Source organism: Enhydra lutris, unplaced genomic scaffold (assembly GCF_002288905.1).
Source record: "Enhydra lutris kenyoni isolate GAN:26980312 unplaced genomic scaffold, ASM228890v2 scaffoldscaffold5, whole genome shotgun sequence".
NCBI lineage: Eukaryota > Metazoa > Chordata > Mammalia > Carnivora > Mustelidae > Enhydra > Enhydra lutris.
Genome location: NW_019154089.1, coordinates 12,587,131 through 12,608,155, shown reverse-complemented (window position 1 = coordinate 12,608,155; position 21,025 = coordinate 12,587,131). Strand labels below are relative to the sequence as shown.

General features: G+C 40.7%; 1 protein-coding gene across 1 annotated transcript; it reads right to left on the bottom strand.

Annotated features, from left to right (window-relative positions):
- Window positions 1-420: 420 nt before the first annotated feature.
- LOC111141171 (chromosome unknown C5orf63 homolog) lies at window positions 421-20,098 on the bottom strand. Its single transcript, XM_022493541.1, has 4 exons — window positions 20,052-20,098; window positions 5,588-5,708; window positions 2,150-2,206; window positions 421-994 (listed from the first exon to the last, which is right to left on the bottom strand). Exons 2-4 carry the CDS (start codon window positions 5,699-5,701, stop codon window positions 803-805), a joined length of 363 nt encoding a protein of 120 aa, XP_022349249.1. The 5' UTR covers window positions 5,702-5,708; window positions 20,052-20,098; the 3' UTR covers window positions 421-802.
- Between the last annotated feature and the right edge of the window lie 927 nt (window positions 20,099-21,025).

Here is a 21,025-nt window from a genome sequence, read left to right as displayed (position 1 = left end):
TTTACATAAAATGGTGAAAAATATTATCTTTAGATGACATATCTGTCCAGTTATGTTCAGAAGTGAATTTTCTCCAAGATATTAAAACCTGATACTGTCTTACAATTTGAATTAACTCAATTGATGACAAGCGAATAACTATCAAAGGCAGCCCTCAAATATTATGAATCAATTCACTGACTACGTGTGAAGCATGTTGAGATTCTTATACACATTTTGGAGGTTTAAATCTTTCTTTTGTTTTTCTCAAATGAAGCCTTTTTGACTAAGATAATTATTCTCTTGTACCCCCCCCAAAAAATGAATTCTAATTTTAAACAGGTATTATTAAATCCGACTGAAATAGGCTTCATGCAGATGTATTTGTTAAAACACCCCTTTATTGACTGTGCACAGTTATTAACAATTCACATTTCACTTTATCTACTGAGTGGAAGAGCATTTATTCTTTCATTAAAAAGTTAAGCCCTTAGGGCAGCAGCAGGGATGCAGAGCCTTCTCCTATAAACTGCACTGTCCAGTGAATGTAAAATGCTTCCATATTAATACAAAAGGGAAAAATAAATAAAACAAGTGCATTTCCCCCATCCTCCATCATCCCCTTGCTGCTGATATGCTCCTGTCATTTTATAAAATGCCAGCATGTAAACAGTTTCTACACTGTTCCCATACTTCCATCAGTCAGAAGAGTAAGGTAACCATTTATTTATTGGGCACCACCTAGTTCAGAATGTCTGTAGGGCCGGGCAAGGCCATGTCAAAGTCTTTAGGAAGATGCCATCTGGACAGAGTAGGTGGCGGATCATGAAGGCATCCTCCAGCATCCAGCACCTTGCTGCTCAAGTTTCTGGAGCTGCTTTTCAAGTTTTGAGATGTCTACTCGATGCATCATCAGAAACTGGCCATTCAAATGGAAGACAGGGATGTCAAATTTATACCTTTCATACCAAGCAGAGTTTTCTGGAAGTGTGATGTCCACCTCCTGTAAAATAACCTGAAATGGAGACAGACTAAAGCTCTGTATTTTAGAGAGCATAGAACGATACAACAGCCACAGTGCCAATCTGATGCCCAGATGAGCTCTCATGCTGAAGGGTTTTGCTGTTGTCTGCCTATCTGAGGTTCTAAGTGAACTCATGTCCCTGATTTCCACAACTTGACTGATTTCGTTATATTCCTTAACTCTCAGTTTTGCTCTTTTTCTGTTATACCTATTACATTCAGTGTCGGGTCACTACTCCATTCCCAGTGAAATAAAATATGTCCCAACTGGGAAGCTGAGGAATCAGGACACATGCACTTTGCACATAGGGATAGGAAAGGCATCATGGTTCGCTACAGGAGAACACTTCCATGGAAATGACAAGAGGAAGATAAAATGAATGGGGACACAAGTTTAAAGAAAGCATGAATATTGCACCTGCTAGTTAGCTTTGGTTCATATTAAGAGTCAGAGTAAGAAAACCAGTACTGCTCAGAGAAAAACACTTAGGGGTAATGAGTTTTGTGGAAATTAGCACTGAAATCTCTCTCTGAAGAACAGAAAGAAAACTTAAATGAAAAATCATTTAATCTTTTCCCAAAGAAAGGATCCAGGCAGATAATCTACACCACATACACTATCCATTCCATATACATAAAGGCACACCACTGTATTATGCAGGTTTCCCCTGCTTTTCGAAAGCATTCATCAGGCCACTTGGCTATTACAAAAGACCTACATTAGTACCTGTTTTGCTAATGGAAAAATCTGAGGACTTTTGCTTTTATGAAAAAAGATGAAAAATGAAAATAGTGTTCAGTGTTGGTTTTGCCGTTCTGTAGGCAGTGCCTACACTGAGCAGTGAGAGTGGCACCACCAAGCTCCTTCCCTTGGGGCCTCCTTGCAGCATCGTAACACCAAGCCCCTAGAGCTTTGAACTGTGTGAGCATCTGTGCTTTATCTCAGTTTATTCTGTGTATCCATCAGCAAGAAATGTCCTAAAGTACCAGAAAAGCCTGAGAAAGGTTATTTCTTGGGTCTGGGAATGATAAAAATTTTTTTTCATAAATGAATGTTAATTGCTTCTTTGCTTCACTCCACTTGGGCATGTGAAGGTTGGATAGGAATGCTCTACTTTCAGAGAGTGGAGGGGGAAACCAGTATTACCCTGTTTTTGTAGGGCTCCAGTATTTCCTTGGCTTCATCACAAAGGGGGCATGGATCCTACAGGAAGGAAAAAATAAAGCCATTAAATTCAAGGAATGGCATGTAGCCTGACAAAAACCACAAGAAGTAGATTATACTTACTTTAAAGGATGTGTTTTTTTTTTTTAAGCCAGGTTAATTATACTGTTTTATTTCCAAAGCAAAACATTGCCATAGAATCTTATAAATAGCTAGTGTTTCATATAAGTGGGCTGTCAGCATTTTTCAGTTGTTCTGCTTTGATTTTTCACCATAAATAAATCTATTTATACATATATGTATATACACTTATAATAAATTTAGATGCTTACCTTTGTTACACACATACATGTATAAACCTGTCACATATACATTTACATACATCTAAATGTATTACATACGTGTATATGTAGATACATAAACATATACTACATTTAGATGCTTACATTTTTTGTCACTAGCTTTATCTGATGGATATCAGGGAAGATTATTTTTCATTGATTTATAGTCGTAGGGCTTTGTCCTTCCTGTGACAGGAACACTTTTCTGGCCTGGCTGACATCACCAGAATTGCTTAAAGTCTATTTTGAAATGGAGGCATTGAGCTTTGCCTGTCTGTTTCTCCTCATCAGTCCACAGGAATAAACTCATTGAGATGAAGTTAGATAGTGATTGCCCCACCAACAAAAAGGGAGAAATCTCTATTTACTTCGGGTGATGATTGTACCAACTCTTTAATGGTCTGCCTGTTTTCTCATTGCAAGTGTCAGCAATAGCCTTCCCAGGTTAATTCTCTGCCCGAGGAACAAGCAAGTTTTAGTGTCGGTTGTCTGTATTCTTGAACCATGTAGTGGAGAAGTCTTTTGAGAATGCTGTGGATCTTTGGCAGATTTTAAAATCTCAGCTCTAGACTCCAGGAACAGCTACTAGCTATAGGTTCTCTTGCATGAGCTCAAAATAGACTCACCATTACCGATGCTTATATAAAACCTGCTTTTTAACATGACAGGAAGAGGTGAGCTGTTATGTAAAAGAAAGGCCCCTCCTCCAGTTTAACTCCCAGCTTGTTTTGAAATAAGGACCCAGATCATCAAAAGGCAGTTTTTCTTCATTAGGGTCTTTCTGGCCCTAACTTCCTGGTTCAGAGAATTAGGCTCATCATTTATTATGAGCACCATCAAGAAACAGATTAGGGATAGTCTGTGATGTTTTAAAGAGAATCACATTGAAATTTTCTAAGAAAGTTACAAAAAGTCAACAGAAGATTTTAAAAAGCAAAAGTTGTTAGAAAAAGAACAAGCTAAAGAAGTACCAAATATACCAACATTTTGCTTTTATGTTAAAAAAAAAAAAACTTCAGTTGAACCTAGATCACATTTTCTGTTTTGTTTTTGTAAACATGGACATTGGTGCACATTATTCTGTGTATATGTATTTTTATTAGGAAAGGTTCATCAACTTTTAAAGAGGCCTATGAACTGAAAAAGGATTAAGACTCAGTGGTCTGGACCATTCAAACTTTCTTCTCTAGGACTTTCCACAGCACCAGCAGAGCAGGTACTTACTGTATCCCTAGAATGGAATGGACGTTCATTGGGTTAGCCATCCCACTCCCCTTTCTCGTAGGAAGAATGCTGTGATTTTGCCTCAGAAAAACTGCTCTTGGCATGTGGCTGACTGAATCCCTGAACAAATAGGGTAGAACACCTGACTTAGGCTGAGACAGTCAGTGTATCATATCCCTCTTGACCACAAATGGCTCAGGGATTGGCCAATCTTATATACCTAGTAACACATACCAAGGATTCAATATAAATTTTAAGCTAAATGAAAGATTAGTGTGGCTCTCCACTCCCCAGATGTCTATGGCTAACTTGGCCATTATTCAAACTGAAAAATAATGCATAATAGTTAGGCTGAGTGAGCACCACTAGCCTTAAGGGATTATTTTATTTTTGTGGCTAATTCTCATATGCATTTCTCATATGTAGACACAGATAATCAATTATTTTTATTCCATAATTTCCAACAATACAATATATACTATGGATATGAAAAGCAGTTTAGATAACTATTCGCAACAAGAAATTCAATTATTAAAAAACTATTTTAAACTTTGTTATTAGACAGCCATTAGATATTTTAAGATTGCTAAAGATTGCCTGAAATCTGAAAAACATATTAAACAAGACAAGTTTTTTTGCTTGAATTGGGAATATTATTCCCTGAGGTTAAGTGTTACCCTATCCTTTCTTTCTTTTTTTGATTATATATCACACAAAGTAATGTTAACTAGTAAAAGGAAATCAGTGATATTTATATTACAAATTTCAGGGGAAAAAAGCTCTTAAAATTTTTCAACTTTAAGTTGGTGAACCTTTCCTAATAAAAAATTTTCAATTTTAAGTTATGGCTTAAAACTCGTGTTAGGGATAAGAAAACAAGGACAGTTGTACTTGTCAATCCTTGTTATTTGTGGCTTTCATATTTGCAAATTTGCCAGTCACTAAAAGCACCAAAACCAATATCTGTGGCACTTTTGTGGTTATCTGCAGACATTCGAGGATATGCACAGAACAGTGAAAAATCTGAGTCACTGAGAGTGCACATTGCCAGCGGAGGTCGAAGAAGACAATGATCCGACTTACTGTTTCAGGTCTCACACTTGTCAACAGCGTCCTTTTCCTGATCTACTGGGTGTCATGCTTTTTGCATTTTTGTGTTTTTTGTTGATTTGGCTATTTAGAATGGTCCCCATGTAGAGGGCTGTGTAGTGTTGTGCAGTGTTTCCAAGCATAAGAAGGCTGTGATGCGCCTCGTGGTGAAAATACTGTGTTAGATAAACTTTGTTCAGGCATGAGATATGGTGCTGTTGGCCCTGAATTTGGTGTAATGAATCAACAATACATAGTAAATAAAGTATCTTTAAACAGAAACATATGCCAAACAAGGCTATGTATTGATCAGCTGACAAAATGTGGCCAGCAGCTCACTAGAGTCTAACCATAACCTCCCCTGGGAGCACTGGTTTAGTTCACTAAATTACTTCACTAATTCAGTGTTTGTGGTGACTTTATGGAACATAGCCATCACAAGAATTAATTATGTTTCTAAGCGATGTATTTATAAACATCATCTCTCTTCTGATAGTTCCTCCTTCCAATGCAGAGTTTGGGAGACTATTAAATATATTAGTTTTCCCACTGAAAAGTGTGAGACAATAAGGCATGTGGGTAGAAACCAGGGTTAGTACCATTGTAACTGCAACTGTAAAGTTGGGGGACAGGTCTGAGGACAGCTTATTCCATTGCTTTCCTTTCAGTGTTTCCCCATCCCTCTTCTTAAATGTACAACTTTCTTCAGACAACAATTTAACACCTTTTGTTTTTGAAGTAGTAATTTTACTTTTTAACTCTGTACCTTTGTAAATAAGGTCAGCACAGGAAGAATGGTCTTCGAGGCAGAGAGATTTCTCATGAGGAGTTGAAGGGAGTATTTGGCAAGATGCACGCTATTTCCTTGAAACCAGAGCATCTTAATTCTGCCAAAAGAAAAACAGACCGATAAACTTATGTGCCCTAGATTTTGCTGTTTATAATATGAACAGTAAGCTGCAAGCCTATGATGGAATTTGATGACTTGAGAATTGCTTCTTGGACTCCAGGAGTGTCAGAGAGGCCCAGATGTTTGGCAAGTCTCCATGATGCCTCAACATTCACTGTATTCCAAACAAAACAGAATTTAGAATGGGAAAATATCCATATTTATGGATGAGCTGTGTGCCTAATCACTTGGGTTCTGCAGGCAAACTTCATGGGTTTGTTAATTTGAATACAAAATTAAATTTCACCTGCAGATTGTGCCAGCATCCTGATGATTCCCTAAAATGGGGAGGTTTCCTGAGATGGTTCTTACCTGCAGAGATAGCTTATCTTGTTGGCAAGCATTCCACAACACACAGCCACCTTCATGGTAAAGGAACAGTAAGTAAGGAGCACAAATCCCCAACTGACGGTTAAGGTTGTCACTTAGGAGATCCATGCCTCACTCTGTTGCAAAAGATGGGGAAACACAGAGTTGTACTAAGAGGACCTATAGGGGAGAGTTAGGTTGAGTTGACTTGTCAGGAGCAAAAATCTACTCAACTCCTTAAGTATTTTAAAAGGAGATTGCCATCATTTTTAAAAACATACACAAGTGTACTAGTGTTACTACTGGAGATACTCCAACACGAACAGCTTGGTAATAGCAGCACATGTCAAACACTAGGCTTTGAAGCTCCCTCATCTTGCTTCTTTGCTCGACATAAGACAGCCTACTTATTTCTATTCTACTGAGCCTCCAGCTTTGTCCTTAAAACTACAGATATGATAATTTCACTTTTAAAACACATATGCACTGTTGACTTTATCATTTATCAATATTCTCAAAATGAATTCATTCCTGGGATCTTCATTTCTTAACTTTGCTTTCCAACTTCATCCCACTTACCCCTCCCTTATCTTGGCAAGCAGCAGCCACAAAGATTCCCTTTCTGTTCCTTGAATACCTAAAGACCATTTCTTTAGCAGGATCTCTGTACTTGTTGTCCTTATGCATGAAAAGCTCTCAAGTAGCTTCCTTCCCCTCATTTGGCCTGGGTCATGCCTTAGTGACGACCTTACCAAGGTTGGCCGGCCCACCATGCTCCATCCTTATGCCTTGCTACGGTTTTCTTTTATCTTTTACTGCCTAAAATGGCTTCTTTACCTCTGTCCCCCTCTATTATAGTGTGACTTCCATAGGAGTAGGTACTTGTTTGCCCCACTATCCCTGAGCATCTATAATTAAGTTGGCACATAGTAGGTATTCAGATATTTGTTTGAATATTTGAAGTATTGGAGTGAACCTTTCTCCACCTTTTTAGTCTCCCCTCTAACCCTAACCAGACACTCAATGTGCACAGCAGTCACTAACTGAGCATAGCTCATGTTATAACTAAATGTTAGTATTCTTCAGGGTGTCCATAAGACTGTGGGCCAGGGCCCTACAGTTGGTTCCAACCCCTTCACCACCAGCTCTGATCTCTGCTCTCCACAGAGCATGACTATATTAATTATGTGCTAATCTCTAGTGCTGACTAGGCTTCTTAGTGTAAGATTAGCCTTAAACTCATTTCAAACAGAATGATACGATTTTAGAGAAAAATGCCAGCCCTATCAAACTAGTGTAAAGACCACAGGACAAAAAGATTGGATTCTGATCTGTGAAAACAATAATCTTTCCTTCACTCTTAAACTCATAGCCTTCCACTTCTCCCTGGATCTCCCTGCTAATTGAATGATCTCAATAACACATAAAAGGGAATGTGATGAGCACTTTGCAATGATCTGCTACCCACCATTATTCCAAGATGGAAAGTGGATCCAAACAATTTTACAGTACGCTGTGCTACTCGCAATTAAGTTTTAAGCCCTGGTATACACATTTTTTTTTATAAATTAAGCAGAATCAGCAACTCCAATAGGTGAATGTGGTCAGAGACCACAGCTTCTAAGCATGGCTTTGTCTACACAGGATATGAATGAGGAGGGAAGGTAGACTACTAGCCATTTTTACATTAGGTAAAAATTTTTGCATCCTTGGTTTTGGGAAAGCCCTATAATCACAGTGGCACATCTTCCTAGGGAATAGAATTAAAGGAGCTGTGCTATAGGGGAGAAAGAAAACAAAAAATTAGTTTTGTTAAAGACAGAAAGATAGTTCTTGGAAATGAGAAGGATTGAGCCATTTGTGGCAGTGACCTAAGACAACCACCAGGATAGAGAACCACAGCTGCATGCTTTTGGTGGAGGGATTTAAGATTTATTGATGTCTGGCTGGTAAGGAAAGGAGACACTTAACTGCTTTTACCTAGCTGAGTTGAGACTGAGGTGTTAAGGCTTTAAAAAAAAAATTCACATTCACAAAGGAAATCTGCTTCAGTATTTCCAACATGACAAAACACAGCATGTGGTCTTGGTTGCACCCAAGACAAATAAAACCTGTCATAGTAAACAGAGTTGCTATTCATTCCAGATTTGCTGGAATATTTGTTCACCCAACCCAGAGAGCTGAGTCTTCAGTGATGCTGCAACCATTCTGTTTAAAATTAGTTCTCTTTCCACTGTTAGACCCACTTCCACCTTATTCCGTATATTTAATCACTTAAACATGGCACATCTGTTTACGGAGAAATGCATTAGCATTATGCAGTTTTACTACCTGCATATTTTCCGAATGTCCTAAGGCACATGCATTTTACCACACTGTTAAATTAACTTCTTTCTTTGTAAGCACTGTATTAGAATATTATATTAGAGTATGATATTTAAAAAGCTCCCTATACCTCTCCTGGGCAGAAATAAGATCTGAAGTCTAAAATTCTGAACACAGGAGTCCAGTTAGTTCTAGAAATAAACGAAAAATGATACACCCCATTTGCCACTGCATCATACTCTTCTTAGAATATTTTACTAACTCTGTAAACCCTAACACTATTGCTGTCAATGTCACACTCAGTGAATCATGCCTTCTTGAAGTAAAATCTTAACACAGGCTACTCTGTCAATGTGACATTTTCATTAGTTCTATTATTTTTGAGCAGTATCTCAGCATTATAAAAAAATACTCTGAAAGGCAGTTTCTGCCTGGTAGCTCATGACTTGGGAGAGGACAACACCTTTTTGATTATGTCATTGAATTTAGTCATGAAACTTGTGTCCTTACTACACACAGACACAATTTCATCCTTTGTATTTTGTTACATGCCTCTGTGATATGAGCAAAAAGAGCTGTGTTCATAATATCAAAGAAGCACAAATGGGTCACCTTTGTCATAGACAAAAAAAAAAAAAAAAAAGTAAAAGGCATAAGACTGGATTTAGAATGTGCCTAAAACAAATTCCACAGCCTAACAATAAAGATGGTGACTCCTGCTGTTTCAAGTCCAGGCTGCTCAGAGGCGTGGATCAGCCTGACAGAGAAAGGGAATGCTGGCTTTTCAACAAACTGAGGCTGACTCCAGTGGGCTTTACGGCAGAATCAAATACAGCATGGGGGAGGACTGATTGGACCCATTCAGCCCTCCTTGAAGCCAAGATAAGGAAGATAACTTAACTTTATAGCATTTCCCTTGTGAGGCACTCAAGGGCATACCATTAAAGCAACTGATTACAGTACAGAGAGAAGCCAGGGTCGTTTGAGCCTTTATTAAGGATTATTCATTTCTTGCATGAGGAGCTGCCCAGACTAGGGCTGCATATCACTTATGTAGGGCCCCTGGATTCTTCAAACACTGCATGTGTCTGATTAGAAGAGAAACAACATTGTTCTCGCTTGAGTAGAGAAACTGACCTTCACTGACCAGAATTTTTATTCATACAAAGCATCCTTTGGCACACCGAATCTCCAGGCTCACATGATCCCTCATCAGTAAGCTGCAGTGTTAGTTCATGAGCATAATGAAAAAGTCTATATAAGCCCAGGTACTGCCTTGGTTATTAACAGGTAATGTTGGAGCTTCACAAGAGTATAATGTAAATTTAATGCTGAGCTGACATTAACCAAACACTATTACAGTAGCTCCTGCTGAACGTGTGTTCCATGAGGAGAGGCTCAGGGCTTCCGTTTAGTCATCTGTGCCATATGAGATGTTAAGCCCTCATTTCACATTAATTACCATCTAAGTTAATGTTTCTATTTTTACCCAAGTGACTAGAAACAATCGTGTGTACGCACACATGCACACACACAAATATACCACACACCTCTACTGGGAACAAAAGCCCATCATTCTAGATTACTGAAAATTTATGTAATGAGATGAGGTTGCTCTTAGCAGACTTGTCTGGGTCACTGGGCTCAACCTAATGCAGGGAAACAGGGACACATGTTGCCACCCCAGTGCCCCTCTGTCTCTCTCCCCTTTGTCCAAACCTCCTCTTCTCCCAAACAAGTGGGAGCCTAGCCTGGGATTTGGGTGACAAGAAGAGGCAGCATTAAGGGACATCCCCAAAGCTGAAAATGAAGCAGATACTGTGATTCGTCAACTCCAAGGAGCTAAGCAGGGCAAGAATGAGGCTACAGAATAAAAACAGGGAGTGGGACCCTCACTCACTGGCATAGGTGGGATCGCAGGTGCTTTTCTAGCTCTGTAGCCTCAGCAGCCAGAGAACCAGGCCAGGGGGACTGCCTGAGAGGTGGAGCCAGCTGAGACGAGATGTGGCAACAAAGATCCAAGCCAACCACCCACCTGTAGGCCCACTTGTACATGGTGTCGTGCTCGGCTTCATTCTTTCCTTCTTTATTTAAATTGAGGTATAATTAACATAACATTTTAATTAGTTTCAGGTGTACAAACATGATTCGGTATTTATATATATTGTGAGACAATCACCACAGCTTCATTCTGACCATAGAGTTCGACTGCTGATTTGATCCCACATAACACATGAAACCATGAGTAGCCCTACATCATGCCCCAGACCTGGGGAGCAGGAAACAGCTTCTCACACCACACATCCATCTCACTCCCTGTAGCTTCTATTTCCAGATTTCAGTGCCAACAGGTTTGTTCACCATACAGGGGCCAGAGAAGGCAGTAGAAAATCAATCCCAGAAAGGAATGACTGGTCACATGAGTGCTTAGGAACAAAACCCTATTTTCTTTCCCTTCAAATTATTACCATGACAGTGAGATTTCCAAGTGTCTGGATGTCTCTATTCCACTGTTTATACTCAATGGTGCTACGTTACTTTGCATTCAACACACTGTTCTGTTAAGTTCTTTAACTGTTTGAAGGGTGGGCATTGCCAAGACACTAAGATTACAATTTCACTGAAGGTTTTCTTTTTTTTTTTCTTTTTTTTTTTAAAGATTTTATTTATTTATTTGACAGACCTCACAAATAGGCAGAGAGGCAGGCTGGGGCGGGGGGAAGCAGGCTCCCCACCGAGCAGAGAGCCCAATGTGGGGCTCAATCCCAGGACACCCAGATCATGACCTGAGCCGAAGGCAGAGGCTTTAACCCACTGAGCCACCCAGGCACCCCTCACTGAAGTTTTTCAAATCTACCACTTAATATGTGTGTTCTGTCCCTGTATCCCACCTCCTTCAAATTCTCTGTAAAATTAAACCATTTTTTTTTTCTTCATCCTGTTTAGTGTTTAGCCCATTTCTTTCCCTCCAAATAAAAGTCACAAGGAGAAGTCACGTCCACATACTAGATGCAAGCAACAGGAATAATAGAGGGATATACTTCAGTGGATTCAGAAGAAGGTAGTTCAGTTCTAAACTGGAACAATATAAATACAGGAGCGATTGCAACCACGACATCTAATGTGCACCTTTAAATGCTATAAGAGAAAGGAGGATACTGTGGGGCTGAGGTCAGAGGTGGTTTCACAAGAGTAGGATCCCAAATCATCTAGGATTTGGGTATGTCCAAAAAAGGGGAAACATTCTAAAGGTGGTGTGAGACACAAAGGTGTTGAAGAAGGAGTGCCATGGTCTGTCTGATGGGAAGCACTGAAGGGTTTTGAACGAGAGAGTATTGTGACAAAAGCAGTGTTTTAGAAGACTGATCTAGCACCAGCATGCAGGATGGACGTCAGAGGAAAGAATGGAGGTGGGAAAGAGAGGTCATTTAGGACAGCCTGGGTGTGGGAGGAGAGTCACCCATTTATTCCACAATTATCTGATGTTTTCCATGTGTTAGAGGCTCTTATAGGTGCCAGGTGCAGTGGTGACCGGGAAAACAAGGTACCTGTCCTCCTGGGGTCCGTATTCCAGTGACATTAAATCAAACAGTATCAGAGAGTGACAAGTAGAGGAGAGGGAGTAGACAAGGTGGTGTGATGGTAACTGAGGCAGGTCCTTGAAATAAGTACTCTGAGCTGGTGTCAGGTTTGCGGGGACTAAAGGCTAAGAAGGCGCAAAAATCTGAAGTAGGAACATTTTGGAGAGAGGAATAGTAATTGCAAAGGCTTTAAGGTGAGGACAACCTGAACTTACTGGAAGAAACGAACAGGACCATATGGCTGGAGCAGATTAAATAGTGGCAGGAGACAGGGCTCAACAATCATCTGTGGGGTCACATCACCTAAGTACTCACAGGCCATGTTGAGATTTTAATTACAATTAGATTTAGAAGAAGGAGGTGACATGAATCTCATATACATTCTATTTTGTTTATTTTTTTATTTATTTTTAAAGGGAACACAAGCAGGGGAAGTGGGAGAGGGAGAAGCAGGCTTCCCGAGGAGCAGGGAGCCTGATGCATGGTTTGAACCTAGGACCCTGGGATCATGACTTGAACTGAAGGAGCCACCCAGGCACCCCTTATATACATCCTAAAAGATTACTTGAAGTGCTGTGTAAAGATGGATTGCACGGTTGCGGGGGCAGGGACCCTGTTAGAGGGCCATTGCAGTAGTCAAGGTAAGAAAGGATAGTGCTGTGGACAATGAGAGAAACGGGGCCAACAGATCTTGGCCATGAACTGGATGTGAGAAATTGAAGATGCAGTAAGGACAACTCCAGTTTGGGTCTTGAGCCTCTGGTTGGGTGGCAGTGCCATTTACTAAAATGAGAACAACTGAGGCATAAATAGATTGAAGAGTATACAGGACTGAGAGCTCCGTTAGGGACAAGTTGGAGCTCATGGAGAGAGTGGCATATACAGGTTTAGTATTCAGGAGAGGAGCTAGGGCCGAAGACAAAAATTTGAGACTCTGTCAGTTTAGGGACTGTATTTACACCTTTGAAACCAGATGAGATAATCTAAATAATACAGAAAAGGAAGACGGCACAGGACAGATCTCTGAGGCAATCCAACATTTAGAAGTTGTGTTGAGCAAGCAGAAGGAAAGGCTGGTGAGGTACAATGCAAACCGGAAAGGTGTGTCATCACAGAAGCCAAGGGGAAAAAGTGCTTCTAGAAGGGGAACGGGGTGGTGGAAGAATCTACCACAAATCAGATGGGATGAGTCTGAGGGTGCTTCAAAATAATGAAATCTTCTAACCAAAGCCTACCCTTAAAGTGAACTGCCTGTCTGGTTTTTGCCTAAAATAACACCTTAACTAAAAGTGGTTATTTCTAGTGAGGATGGATGCAGTGTGTTGGAGAAGAGTGAAGGCAAAAGTTGATTGGGTATCTTCAAAAGAGATAATGAATGTAAAAATCTCTGTATCAGTTACAAAGCAGAATAGAGAAATCAGCTTTAACATTATTACTAAAATAATGTTAAAAGAAAGGTATTATTATTAATAATGATAATAATAAGGAGCGCCTGAGTGGCTTAATCATTTGAATGTCCAACTCTTGATTTCAGCTCAGGTCATGATCTCAGGCTCATGGGATCGAGCGCTGCATCAGGCTCCCTGCTCAGTGGGGAGTCTGCTTGAGATTCTTTCTCAAATAAATAAATAAATCTTTAAAAAAAGCAATTATGATGATGGTTCTCTTAACTGAAATGTGGTTTTACTGGCCTCAAAAGTAAGATTTAAATCTCTACTATAGCAATCTCAGAAATAGGGAATTGCAAAACTGAAAAATATTTCAAACAGAAGTCGCTGAAAATTTCAGACTATGGGTATTACTTAAGTAGGAATTTCTGAGACAGTATATCACTGATTAAGAACCAGCATATTTATCTTCTCAGGATGTCACTAAGTCCATGTAAGTCTGCTAATATCTTGGCATCCAGTACTGGCTTAGCTTCCTCAGGCTTCAGAAAATTACAGAAAAAAAAAAAAAAAAAGAAAATTACAGAACAGGACACTGAAATCTAGTTTTCGAGGAGTCAAGGTTTCCCTTTGATAGGTTTGGGACAAACCCTTCCAGTTGCCCTTCCCAATACTTGCCTTTATATTTTCAAAGATTAAAAAATTCATCCATTTTACCAGTTGAGGACATCAAACCATGTACATCAAACCCATGTACATCAAGGCTGCCTAGGTAATGGTAAAGTTGGATTTTATTATCTTTCAAGACAAAACTTGTTTCAAAATAATTTTGAATAACTTGTGTAGAGAGGTCAAAATAAATGTTATGTAAATGTAAATAAACACAGCTCCTGCTAAATCATCAGTCAGGGGAATTAAGCACCAATGGGATAATTCCTCATTTAAGAGTTTCAGAGTCACTCCTCATACAGTTTCAGCAGAAATTCAGCATGTTTGAATTCCTGGGTGCATTTTTGGGTGAGGATTTTATAAATATAAACCCCAAAGACAAGCAACTGCCCCTTGTTAGTTTTGAAATGCCGGGCAGTTCCTCATCTGCTTCAGCTTCAGCTTCATCAGCTGGACAACAGAGATGCTAGTCCTTGCCCTGTTCTCTCATTTGACAGAGATGGGGAGAAACTGTGCCCAGAGGCTTTGATGTCAAATGTCCTGCTGATCGGAGAAGGGGCTTCACACACTGAAGAAATGCCATGGCCATAGCCCGGGGCTTTGGAAGTCCCCAGTGAATCAGAAGTAGTTTGCAGCTGTGGGAACCTAAAATGCTAGACCATCTAAAGAGGACCAAAATTCACACAGAGATCCAGGCAGAGGTGTACATGCGCTTGCTCGCTGCACACTTGCTTCTCCAGCTCCTCAGTCATAATCAGGAAGCCCTAGCATCCAAAAAGACCCAGTAGAGGAGGTGACGTTAGCCTTGCCAGGCACTCATCTTGCAGCTGAGCATCTGAGATGGAAAAGCACCTCCAAAGGGGAATGATGTATTTTTCTCTTACTGTTTGACACATTTTAAAAATATTTTTTAACAACAAACCCTCATCATCTATGCATTCTCCACATCCAGAAGCACCCCTATGTTTGCCTCATAAGATGACAAATGTGAAATGGAAGGGGAGAAGAATCTTTAGTGTAAACAAGAGTTTGTTTTAGAATCTTTGGACCTTAGCAGTCACACTTTCCAGATCATTGCTTTAGAGGAGTCAGCTTGGTAATGGGCTTGGTGCACATGAAAATGTCAGGGGAGGATTTCCAGAAAAACATTCAGCTGAGAAAACGATAATGAAGATGCTAATCAGAAACAGTAGTGTACTGCTACTATACACTCCCTCTAGAACCCCAGGCGTCCAGAGACGATTCTGGACTACTTCCTGTTAACACAGTAGGGCTAGCACACACTGCACCCCTCTCTCATCCCAAAGACACTGACTTAGCATTTGGCCTTGAGCCAAAGAGGCATATTCTGAATTCAGAGTTGTAGCAATGTTCAGTACAATTACAACATAATGGCTGCAAAGCTGTTCCTGAAAGCCAAGAAAACCTGAATAATGTGGTTGGGTTATATCATACATGAGGGCTTAATAGAGTTAAAAACCAATTTGAAAATTCCTTCATTCCATAAAGATGGCATTAAGATGAGGGCAAAATCATTCTAGTTCAAGGGATGGGAACAAAGTGCATAAGGACTTATGCTGACTCCTTTCCACATTATCCTTCTTAACTAAAATGACCCATCCCCTTTGAAGATATCTCTGGTATTTAATGCTGACCCAGAAAGAAGGCAATTTCATTAAAACATCTTAGTTTTATTGTAACCAGCTAGTAATGCCAGTTTCCTTGCTATTTACAAAGCACACAATCCCATTTCCAAAAACAACTATTTGCAATTCAAAATCTGCCCACCCAGGGAAGGTCATCCATTCATCACTAATACCCCCACCATTTCCAGGTCACCTTGCCAAAGAGATGAATTTATCTTCATGACCACACAAGACCTGAAAGATTTTTCATTCATTTTTAGCCATTTTGTAGCAAATGACTTTGGAAACTTTGAATTACTAAATTTGAGCATTTTCTTCGACTTGTGATACCAACAATACCTAGGCCTGGCTCAATCTGAATGTTGGGAACCATATTCTCTTGAGGTCGTGCACCCACAACTCTCGGTGATGTCAGATTCTACAATCCTCGGATCCCATTCTGTTACTTAACACTTATGGGGATGTCTTAATATTTTGGAACTGGGAAGTGACTTCAATGATCTCCTTGTGTTATGGATAAACTAATGTCTTCCTGAAACCTTCCATATTGCATTTTTTGGTTCATCTTTCTGTATTTTTTCCTTGAACAATGGCTTATTTTTATACATAATGAGACCAAAACAGAATTTTCAGAACTACAAGGGATCTCCAAGTTCAACCTCCTTTCTTTAAAAAAACAAAAACAAAAACAAAAAAAACCTCAGAAAGCTTTATACATAAATCCTCAGCATACCAAACAACTGGTAGCACTTGTGTTTAAAGATTAATTTAAGGATGGAGAGTGAGGAAAGCCTCTGCTTCAGACAGCAGAATTCTTTTATTTTAAGAATGAGGTTCTGGACTCTAAATCTAAGAAGATACAGATCAATTTCATTTTTGAACGTGGAGTAACAGAGCTGAACTTAGATCTCTTTTTTTCCACTCTCATGTCCTAGGCTGACTCAGCTGACTGAATTTCCATTAAATAACACTATCCTTTATCTTGGCTGACTGGAAGAACTATATGTTTTAAAAAGTAAAGAGTTAAAAAAATCAAATAATTCAATCTCATGTCCTCCCTCCTGACTAAACTAGAAGCCATTTCCCTGTGATTAGTATGAAAAAGTACAGGAACAACGAAAGGAAGTTCATTTGTTTCCAGGAGTAATGTTCTGGTTTCTGCTGCAGTCCCACTGGCAACAGAAGGAAGCAGTGTGTTCCACAGGCCTGCCCCATTATAACACAAAAAGCTGTCAGTTTTGAACTCCTTGGGAATTTGAGCAAAGCAGAAAAGATGATAGTGGCTTTCTTACAATATTATCTGGGCAACCTAGCCTTAAAATAGTGACCATACATAGATTGTTTCTCCTTAAGGAAGGACCAAATGAAGGTATTAGTGACCTAGGTAAACTCGTAATTTGGTATACCTCCACAAAGACAGTCTTCATACATTTGCTCAACAAGTCTTTGGGTGAGGAGTTGAGCATGAAAGGCCTGAATGGAGGGGGAGACAGGGCTCCTGAAGCCATTCAACACAACTCAGGCCCTATAGCTGATCAGGACCCAGCTCCTTGGAAGGCAGTTTGGTGACCATCTGTAGATTCTCAAATATGCATTTCCCTACTCCACGCTGTTGATCAAGGCATTAGTAACTGCAGTATTTATAACTGTATCTAGTAAGCTCTTGAAAGGTTAATGTTTTATATAATCCTTTTCTCTACCTGTTGTATTCCCAATCACATTATAGATCCAATTGCCCTTCAGGGACACTGTGTTTTCATTTCTGTGGCATATACTGAGTGTTTGCAATGCGTCAGGCACTGTGCCAGGTATAGAAACATGAGAGTGATTAAGATCCTTTCCCTGGGGGCACCTGGGTGGCTCACTGGGTTAAAGCCTCTGCCTTCGGCTCAGGTCATGGTCCCAGGGTCCTGGGATTGAGCCCCGCATCGGGCTCCCTGCTCAGCGGGGAGCCTGCTTCCTCCTCTCACTCTCTGCCTGCCTCTCTGCCTACTTGTGGTCTGTCTGTCAAACAAATAAAATAAAAAAAAAAAAAATCCTTTCCCTGCCCTTTAGGACCCTACACCTTGCACAGAAGAAAAATTTACAAATAGAGTACTGCAGTGGTGAAGCCTATAGCAGTTAAATGGTTATTACCAGATACTAAGGATGAAATGCTCTGAAATCCTGGGAGATGGATATTTTCTTAAAATAGAAGGTATCTTGAATTTTGCCTCCATCTCTAGAAACCTTATCTTTGGTCAAGATTAGAATAAAAAGAGAGTGATGTTTCCATGCCTCCAGGTTCCTGTAACTGTAACTGGAATATTAGGGATGTGGATAATGATCTATGAGACACTCAGCCCAAACATTTCATTTTGCATATTTTTTCTCAAATGATTTTGTCCCTGAACTTGCTATGTGATATTACTAGGGGAAGGATGAAGGAAGCCTGCCTAGTCCCTGCTACCTGTGTGGATCCCTGGATCCAGATGGTTTCTCCCCTTCAAAATAATTGCAAACAAGATTAAAACTGCATGCAGGAACAATCCCAGCTGGCTTCTGGTTTCCTCTGATGTACACTCCTTGAATAAAGCAGTGGCAAAATTAGATTTAAAATAAGGAACATAAAAAACCTCCATACTTGTACCATATTACCTCAGGGTCCTGCTATATGTGAAACACCAAACCCTGGCATTAAAGTAACTGAACGCATCAGCCAGCTAGAATATGCATACATTATGAAATACAAAAACTTAAAAAAATAACTTATTTTGAAGGCATATCTCCACATTGCCTCCAGGTACTTAAGAGTACAAGAGAGCCAAGACATCTGGGATAAAATAGAAATACAGTCCAATAAATTCCCGAGTTGGAAAATCCTCATTTCTATTACCTTAACTGCCATCAATCCATCTAAATAAAACCACATAGCCACATTTTCTTCTAGTGAAAGAGACAAAAAAATATTGATTCTTCCTCAGTAGGCAGTCACTACTGACCACAGAAAGTATGAAGAAAGAAAATCTGGGGAGACTGCCTGTCTAAAGCACCAGCCCCACCAATCTTAATTTTCCCAACAGGAACTTTCTGGTTCCACCCAATTCTTCAGCAGAACGGGACTCAGGTTATCAGGCTATGACGTTCCACACAGAACCATGACAGTTGGGCCTTACCCTGATGTTACAATGATCACTTAGTATTTCCAGGGAGACTTCTTTTCCAAGTGTTTCAAATCTCACTGTATGTAGCTCCAAATATTGATAAATATTGGTTAGAGAGTTTCATATGCATTTTCATAAGCTATTCTTCATATAATTAATAAATGAAGGGTCTGCGGCCTATAACAGCTACCTCAACTTGTACAGTGGCATGCACACTGAGACACTGGTGCAGTGGCTGCTTCACCAAGGTAATGCATAGATACAGGAGCCCTGCTTATATCGGGAAATGTGCTAGAAAGAGTTGGAGGTATAACAGGTTCTAGACACTATTCCTATCCTGGAGGAGTTTATAGCTTGGGATCAAGCTGGGCCATACTGTGTGTGTGTGTGTACACACACACACATATTTAAAGTGCCCTACAATATGAAGTACTACATGAAATAATATTAAGAAACAAGAATAACTATTATCCTGGCAAAAACCTTGTTAAAGACAGTATTAGAAACAGGCACTTGCCTTTTCCCATTAATAATTTCGCTGGGAATTCTTTACCTCTGGACTTACTAAAAAAAAATTGTATGAGGTGGTTTTTATCAGGGGTGGCCGACAAGGCTAAGTATTTGTTGAGAACTGTCTCTGATTTATTCTCACGTTGTTCACCACCCAGGAGTATGCTTTTACCAGTAAAGCAGAGAGGAGGTTCCCAAACCGCGGGACTCAACAACGTTCCCTGCAGCACCTTTCAACCTTTTCACCCCCAATTAAAGGTCAACATGGCTGCTCAAAAATATTTATTTAAAAGGCAGTCCTGCCAACTGAGATTATATTGCCACTTCACAGAATTCAATTAAACCTCGGATGGGGCTTCTGTGAAACACTGGAATTAGCGTGAAACTGAGATGCTTTCTGCTTCCTCTTAAAAAGCTGCCTTTTCCCGCTCGTTATTTTGTTCCCTTCCCAGAGCGCCGTCACTTGTGCGGCGCGCGCGCACAGACACAGACACACACACACATACATGCAGACACACAAATGCCTATAATCTCCCCCCGGAGGTTCATGGATTTATGGCTCTCGGTTTAATTAAATTCCCTCTAACGAAAATCGAAATTGGCAGCTTGCACTCCAGCTAAAGGTTCGCGTGCCCCGCCTCCCGCCCCGGCGCCGGCTCCCGGCTGGGACCAGAACTCCCACTCCCTGCCGCCAGGCCGCTGGCACCCACCTGAGCCGGCCGCCGGCTAAGTCGCCGCTTCCGCTCCGACCCCGGCACTTCCGTCCGGACTGGTCCGGGTTACGCCCCGTAGCTCTCACTTCCGGCGAAGCACGCCAGGCTTTGGCGGTCCTCCCGGGGTCGCACAGCCAAGCAGGTCGCATGTTTATAGGGTGGGCCACCCCTGGGCAGTTTCTCAGGAAAAGAGAGACGCAGTAACGAAGGCCAAATGTTTAAAAAAAAAAAAAAAAAAAAAAAAGGTGCCTAGCCTGTTTGGGGACCACTTAATAAGAAGCCAACTTTGAAAATGGGGAGTTCAGGCTCTTAACTCTTCCCTGTGTTCATTCACTCATTCATGTAATGTTGACTGCCTTCCTCCCCTTGGTCCCGGCTGAGCTAGGTTATGGGGAACGAGGTGATGAAACTGGCAGCTGTATTCTCCCCAAACTTAAAATTAAGTAAGCAAGTCACACATTAGGAAGTAATCCTTTAAGTAGGCCATGAGTTCAGTGAGCTAAATACATTGAAAGGGAAGGAATGTGAACCTTTAAAAATTAGGTGGAAGTGATCTGCCTGAAGAGGTAGCTTTAGGGTTGGGATGTGAAGCGCCAGGTGGGGCAGGGACGGAGCTCTCTAGGCCTGTGGAAGTCGGACTGGAGGGAGCCGGGCACCAACAACGCATAGAAGACTAGTATGGCTGAGGCATAGAGTGAGTGGGGAGAGAGGTGCAAACAGGCCACATAGGGTAGGCAGGAGCCTTTTTTCAGTTTTGTGCTAAGGACAGCTGGAGGAATTTTTGTTGTATTCTTTTTGTTTGTGTGTTGGAAGGGGTTGAACTGATTGCCTTTCCTTACTGAAAGGATCACTCATCCTTGGGAAGGAGATGAGAAGGGGTTGGGGTAGGTAAGAGCAGAGTGCCAGCTGAGAAGGCAGGAGGCCCCTAAGTACTCCAGGGCTGAGGTGTGGTGGCTTGAATGGTGGTACTC